Source organism: Mytilus galloprovincialis, chromosome 8 (assembly GCF_965363235.1).
Source record: "Mytilus galloprovincialis chromosome 8, xbMytGall1.hap1.1, whole genome shotgun sequence".
Taxonomy (NCBI): domain Eukaryota; kingdom Metazoa; phylum Mollusca; class Bivalvia; order Mytilida; family Mytilidae; genus Mytilus; species Mytilus galloprovincialis.
Window position 1 is genome coordinate 409863 of NC_134845.1, and position 7819 is coordinate 417681.

Genomic DNA, 7819 nt, shown 5'->3' on the forward strand with positions numbered 1-7819 from the left:
ATTGAATGCCAAGTATTTCTATTTTATCAATGTATTATTTTTTATCCAAACAGAAGACAAAAGTAAGTAAACAAGTTGTGTTGTCATGGAAACATAAATCATTGTGTATGCATCATTTGATTGGTGTATGTCAAAGCATGTACATTATGATATAGCTCATGTCACCAGTCATTGTGTGTGTCAATACTAAGCATGATTAGTGTCAGTAAAGCAGTGTTCTTGCTGGATAGTAAAGTATCCATAGTTATTTTATAAGAGCTAAACATTCATATTTTTCATTTTGCAACTTTTTCAAGGTTTATTCACTAATGTTAAAAAGCTCTATAAGAAAATCTAATCATTGCTTTGGTATCTTAGAAGATGGAATATCTAAATTCATTATAAACAGTAATGAGAAGATGTGGTATAACTGCCAATAGGACAATAGTCTATCAGAAACATAATGATCAAGATTATAAGTGTGTGAATGTGAACTGAAAGTATCCTGTGTGTAAATCAGGAATCCTAAAGAATCTGCTCTTTATTAAAATTATAAAGTGAACTTAATTTGCCTGGAACAATTATATTTTAAGTAGTAAAACTAACAGTAAATAGCATTAATACATTCCTGTTGTTTAGTAAGACTATCCGGTTTATGTAGATACCAGGTCCAACATTGTATCTCATTTATTAGTTTGTAAATCAATGATTTATTTACTACATTTCAATATCTGTATGGTAAAAATTGATAGCTCCATTTCCCATTATGTTGAGGTCAAAGGGTGTATGATACTATCTATCCTTGTGTAAAATGAAAATGTATGAAAGGTTAATTATAGTCATTTAGAAACATCTTCATACAATTTAAAAATACTAATAACTGAAGATTTGTAAAATATATTGTAATTCCATTTGAATTTGTTTGGAATATCATCAGTAAATGAAACTTGTAACAAAACTTGGATTTTTTCCTTTGATGTTTTTATGAAATAATTTGCTTAAAAAGTGTGGTGAGGGAAAACCATGGTATATTATATGCAAATTTATGTTGTACCATACTTTGCTAATTAAATATGCAACTCGACTAGAATCCAAAGGAAAAAAGGCGGAGCTTCAGCATTGGTATAAAATATTCATTTTCATGATATACCTTTATTTTTTAAATGTATCCGTCTCTAAAATATTTAGGAAACTGTAAAACATACTAAAAGGTCAAGATCTTCATTTGTTTTCATTTTATAAGAAAAAGCAATAAATTATGTGTACCACATTTCAAGAAACCCTTTTCAAACTATATAGGATTGTTACGAATTCCCTTAATTTTGGAAACAATTACTAAATGTTTCTTCTTTCAGTTTTGAAAAAAATAAAATGTAAAACTATCATTTCCTTTGCGAAAATTCAATTAAATTTCGGTTTAAAAAGGGGGGGGGAGGGGGGTACCTATACAAAAAGTAATAAATATCGGCTACAAATATCTGTCAAAAAACATGATTAGGGGACGTACACTATCTACGCCCCTGGATCCGCCACTGTTAAAATATTATTTTATCATTAAAATTGTGTTTTAATAAATAATCTAATAAAATAACGGAAGAAAAGCATTTTTCAATTAGATGAAAATTCTGTAAAGTATGATTAATTTGTATAATACATTGAAAACAAACAAAAAACAATTCTTACCGTCATTAGAATAATTATTTAATCCTTGTTGCTGGAATCCGACATTTTTGTTTACCTCATTCTGATGACATTATGAAATTACCTGCGCCTACAATCATACACGGGGCGCAAAACTAAAAAAAAAATCGGGGAAAATCCGACATTTTCTTTACTTTCTGCAAATTCAGGGGTTCTATTACTTGAAATACACAGACGATCATACACGAAGCGCAAAAGTGACTTGAGCGAGCTTCCATTTCATTGGATAAAACTGTAACGTGATCAATTTCCAATATTAGTTGAAGGTCTTGAAGCTGTCAATCATTTTATTTATATTACAAATTTTATATACCATGTGTCTTACTCATTAACATATTTAAACAAACTCATCCTTCATATTCGTTTGTTTAAATATGTTAACTCGTAAAAACCATGGTATATATAGTACTTAGAACAATGTCAATGTGTGTAGTATGTTAGACTTGGTAGTATACTTTAACTTATCTTTATAAGGGTATCAGAATAATTAAGATAGCTAGATTATTCACATGCTTTATATATAGGTAGATTATTACATCATTTCTATTTTTAGGTTGTCAAGAAGTCAGTTGACGTATGGTCCAAAGGTCACAGACTTAGTCAGGTCAGTTATATTGATATCATACTTACTTATAACTATTCACGCTTTGAACCTTTGAGTTGTACTAAGCAAATAAATATTTCTTGTCATAATTTAATTTTAAAAAATTATCAAACATCCTTTTTTGCCTATCTAGAATACATTTTGTAAAAATAAATTACATCAAAAAAAAGTCTGCACCATCAAGCTAAAACAGAATGATAACATTTTTGTGGAACTATTTAATTGTAATTATTTTTGTAGGACACAGTCACCCAATCAGAACAAGACATATCTGTCGCTGAGGATATCAATAGGTAATTATTAAAATTAATTCATGAAAGGTCATTTATAAATAATCAAATATGAAAAAATGGCTCATGGGCCAATCTTCAAATTTTCATAACTTGCACTGAAAATACTACAAGACAAGATCTTTTGTATGTATTGTGAGACCAACTACAGTGATTTATTATATTGTGTTTAGAAATCTACTGAATCTAGGATTTTATTGCTGACTAATTGGTCAATATAAACCAATTTTAGCAGATTATCAGTACTGAAAGTTATTTATGCAATATCCTGCTCAAATAACAGACATGATCACCAAAAACAGTTATAATTGTCTGTTTCCTTTTTAGCTCACCTGTCCCGAAGGACCAAGTGAGCTTTTCTCATCACTTGGCGTCCGTTGTCGTCCGTTGTCGTTAACTTTTACATAAATCTTCTCCTCTGAAACAATTGGGCCAAACTTAGCCACAATCATCATTGGGGTATCTAGTTTAAAAAATGTGTCTGGTGACCTGGACAACCAACCAAGATGGCCATCATGGCTAAAAATAGAACATAGGAGTAAAATGCAGTTTTTGGCTTATAACTCAAAAACCAAAGCATTTAGAGCAAATCTGACATGGGGTAAAATTGATTATCAGGTCAAGATCTACATGTATCTGCCCTGAAATTTTCAGATGAATTGGACAACTCATTGTTAGGTTGCTGCCCCTGAATTGGTAATTTTAAGGAAATTTTGCTGTTTTTGGTTATTATCTTGAATATTATTATAGATAGAGATAAACTGTAAACAGTAATAATGTACATCAAAGTAAGACCTAAAAATAAGTCAACATGACCAAAATGGTCAATTGACCCCCTAAAGAGTAATTGCCCTTCATATTCAATTTTTAACAATTTTCATAAAATTTGTAATTTTTCACTAACATTTTCCACTGAAACTACTGGGCCAAGTTCATTATAGATAGAGATAATTGTAGGCAGCAAGAATGTTTAGTAAAGTAAGATCTACAAACACATCATCATCACCAAAACACAATTTTGTCATGAATCCATCTGTGTCCTTTGTTTAATATTCACATAGACCAAGGTGAGCGACACAGGCTCTTTTGAGCCTCTATTTATAAAGTTCAGGAGTCAATTTCACAAAAAAAAACTTACGACTAAGATTGATCGTAAATATACTGAATTGTTCATGACTTACGACCAGTCTTAGTCGTAAGTTTTTTGTGAAATCGACTCCTGATCTTCTAAAATATTATAGAAATACATGTAAAAGGTTTCTGATGAAAGAATTAATATTGAACAAATAAGATATAAAGATATAGATAATGAACTCCCCACCTGATAGGTTATACACACAAAGATCACATGACTTGCTAGGTATTGTAAGTTTCAAAATATTGTTTAACAGTTATAATTAATTTCAAGTTAAACATATACATGTAGGAAATGGGAAAATTGATATTTTCTAATACTTTAAGAAACAGATTTTTTAAGATATAAAGCAAATATTAAAGCTTTTCTTGAAAGTCTAATGTGAACACAGCCAACGAATCAGTTTGTGAATGATCTAGCTACAGATTCTCTTTTTATCTGATTTTTGGTGACCAGTAAGGCTGTTTACACCTTATTCTATTCATTGAATACCAGTAGATTTGATTGAGAACAGGAAAATTAAAATTATTTGAGAGATATAATTGGAAAAAGTAAATGTTAAAAGTGCATATGATTCAGACATCCCATGGTAAAGTAAATAGACTAACTCCAGCCACCAAAAATGTGGTACATGTACTTCTGAGTGGATATAAATGTTATAAGACCTGTGTTACATCAGACTGTTAATGTTGTTGTTTATATAGCATGATACACAGTATAAAGGAGACAGGGTATGCTATGTGGTACCACAGGTTGGTGACACGTGTGACACAACTAAATCACAATGGACAAAACTGTAAATCACAAATCTAATATATTACATTATAAATCACATAAACAATCATTTGTCTGTGTTAGGAATATTCAGGCAGACAACATTAATGAGATAAATATTCATAACAATATGCATTTAATATCATAAATCAAATGAGTGCTTTAGTTTCCAAGTGGTTTAAGTAGTTCATAAATTGATTAAAATCAATGTCAATGAAATCATGATCATTATAAATATTGTCATTGTACTCTGATCATATTAAAAATATTTAATCAAATAAAATGGAATTACTATTGTTGATTCTGCTTCCTGCTGACAATACATCATCTTCGCTAGCCAAGGGTTTCGATCCACTCCAGTTCTCTTCACCCTTGTCAGATTAAGCCAACATTGGTGAAAACAATGTTGCACCATCTATCAGAAGATTAAAGTCACGCCCATTCCGAATACATTATTCTTGACCAATGGTAGCACTTGAACCCTTCAATTTGGAGGTAAAAACACGGTGGCATCTAGATTCTACACACTTGGTAAAGCCAGAAACAAAAATATACATCAACATTCATGCACTTGTGCAAGAAATATACAAAGGAACTTCTATTAGTCGATTAAAAATATTAAAATTGTCACTGAATTTGGTTGTATGTTTAAGGATGTAAAGACTTGTTGCACAATAAACGTGGCAATTGCTTACAAACACTTTCTACATTTACACGTGATCATGTTATTGGCGCTTTTTGATTGGATGCAGCAAGTTTCGACTGCAACCAATAAAAATCCTTACCTTGTCAAGTTGTGTCTCCGAAATTTTATCTCAATCTGCCAAGGGTGAAGAGAGTGGGAGTGGATTGTAACCCTTGGCTAGCGAAGATGACAATACATTTGATAAAATAATTTCTGTTCACTTCAAAGACTTTAGGACAAAAATGATTATGATTGCAGTTAAAATTCAATTGTGTTAATAATGTCTGGTCAAATCAACTTACAGATTTTGTTAACATCTTAAAAAATATCTTCATTGTGTATCATTAATAATAAAACTTGTCAAAGTAAGAACATTGTAATTTAAATCATGGTTTCATAAACATTTAGACTCACTCAATCACCGTGTATCATCGTACAGCGGATATAGGTACTAACCAAGCAGGCGTGAGCGATTTTGATCTTACAAAGTAACGAAAAATCTTTGTTTTGTTCACATAATATCAATGTGTACTTCAATCTAAACATAATTGCTGTTTTAAGAAATGATTTGGTCGTAGGTTGATGATCAGAGATGTCTCATTATTTTCCGAAAACAAGAGGGATTACTAAAAGAATGTGCAAATACTTGTAAAAGAAGTTGGCCCTCGTCTCATCCGATATAATTCTATATTCATTGCAACTCTTTTTCTGATAGAAGGTCCATGTGTGTGTGTAATAAGTATAGCTGTTTCAATAATTGGCATTGAAATCTTTCATACATATGTTATTTTTCAATATTTTATCCCTAAAGAAGCGTTGTGTATGGTGTTTAGCTGACCACACAAATCCTTATGTACGGTGCATAGTTAAGTTGTTGTACACTGTACACAAAAACTTTATTTTCATACTCGTCTATTACCCAAAAAGTTTCAAAGAATGAGTAATCACAGGTAGATTTATGATTGGTGACTATTACTTTTGCCCTGTATTAGGTTTCTTTCAGATAAAACATGTAAATGTCTCAAGAACTGTATCGAAATTGAAAGTGGGTGTTGACTTTCACAACTATTTGCGCATGAACAAGTTAATTAATCTTATTTGAATATCAAAATTGTTTTATGAATAGGAAAAAATCGATGCAAAAAGTATTTGGGAGCAGGAATTTCAAATGTTGAGAAATGTACATTGAATACTGATAAAGGAAAACAAAGATTTTGTTACCTTGTAAGGTAAAAATCGATCATGCCCGCTTGGTTAGTACCTATATCCGGTATACTGATGATACACGGTGTCAATAGTATGTCTAATTAGATTGAATTAAGACAGATCACTATTGAAATAAATTGTGAACTGCAATTCCTAATATAAGACCAAGTGAAGATAAGAGGCACAATTTGTAGGAATTACCAACTTTAACGCTTAGCAGAAACATCTAATTGCCGGTTGACCTCTTATTTGACTGTTATCTTTTATTACTGACTAGTTTTGAAATGCATTTTTATTACTTATTAAGGAAAACTTATGGACAAGAAAGTGACTCTTCATATGTTCTCTTCAAATTATATAGTTTTTTATAGGAAATAATTGATTGTTTGATTAATAACGTAACTGCTATTTAGAGCCAGGTTGACCTAATTTTTAAATGTGATATATTTATCTTCTTCAGCAACAATTCAGAAGGCGGAGGGTTCTCAGACTGGTGAGGTCATATATACAATGTATCAGTTACCATGGTTACTTGGTAAAGTGCCTTCAACATAAAAGACTTTATGACAAAGAGAGGGAGAGAGAAATTGTAGTGGACAAAAAAACTGTGATAAAGTTATTGTAGTGTCAAGTCAGTTTATTTTTAACATTTTATTTATATCATGAATAAATTAAATTATATGAAAACATGTTTTTATTTTATTTTTGGAGAATAACTGTTGATTCTGTTATTTTAGTTGGTACCAATTTTTGTGGATAAAGGAAAACATTGGTAGATTATATTAGATTTGGTGGTTTTGACAAATTCTGAATACACCTTATCGCTAATTGGAAATCTGTCCCACTTGAACCTTTGATGTCAAACAAATCACTTTTCCCTTGTGGCGTCAGATATTTTCTATTATGATTTCAAAATTTTACAGGAACTTTTGTGATGTCCAGTAATGGCGGACTAATAATGATAAGGTGTATACAAGCTAGCTTTAGGAAGTTTACAATGAAGTTTAGGTCACATCAAATTTATAAACTTTGTACACATTTTCATTATTAGAGAAAATTTCTATTTGTATGTTTAGTTATGACATAGATATCATGATTCGCTGAACATGGACATAGAATAGAATGTTCATATCTTATTAAAATAAGACCATTTTATTAGTACATTTGTGGAACATTAACTAACCTTATAGGCTGACAACATATCGATATTAAACAAAAATTCTCATTGGAAGTTTCAATTTCTTTCTGATTTTAGCCAATATTATTTTCTGCAGCATGTAACCACTCTCTGAAATGTCATTCATTTGTTGAACATATTTTCACCCAGTGAAACTCTCATAATCACAAAATTATTCTTGATGTGCTCCTGATAAAAAAGAAGGAAGATAAACCTAGAAATACCACTTGCAGGGCAGAATGTAATAATAGCATTCAAATTTCAACAC

General features: G+C 30.7%; 1 protein-coding gene across 1 annotated transcript in view; it reads left to right on the forward strand.

Moving 5' to 3' along the window:
* Positions 1-7061, forward strand: part of LOC143084807 (centriole and centriolar satellite protein OFD1-like) — a 69079-nt gene extending 62018 nt beyond the window's left edge. The window contains exons 27-29 of the mRNA XM_076260861.1: positions 2234-2284; positions 2525-2577; positions 6835-7061. Coding sequence (XP_076116976.1) covers positions 2234-2284; positions 2525-2577; positions 6835-6871 — 141 coding nt within the window. The 3' untranslated portion in view covers positions 6872-7061. The remainder of the gene's footprint in view (positions 1-2233; positions 2285-2524; positions 2578-6834) is intronic.
* The last annotated feature ends 758 nt before the right edge of the window (positions 7062-7819 follow it).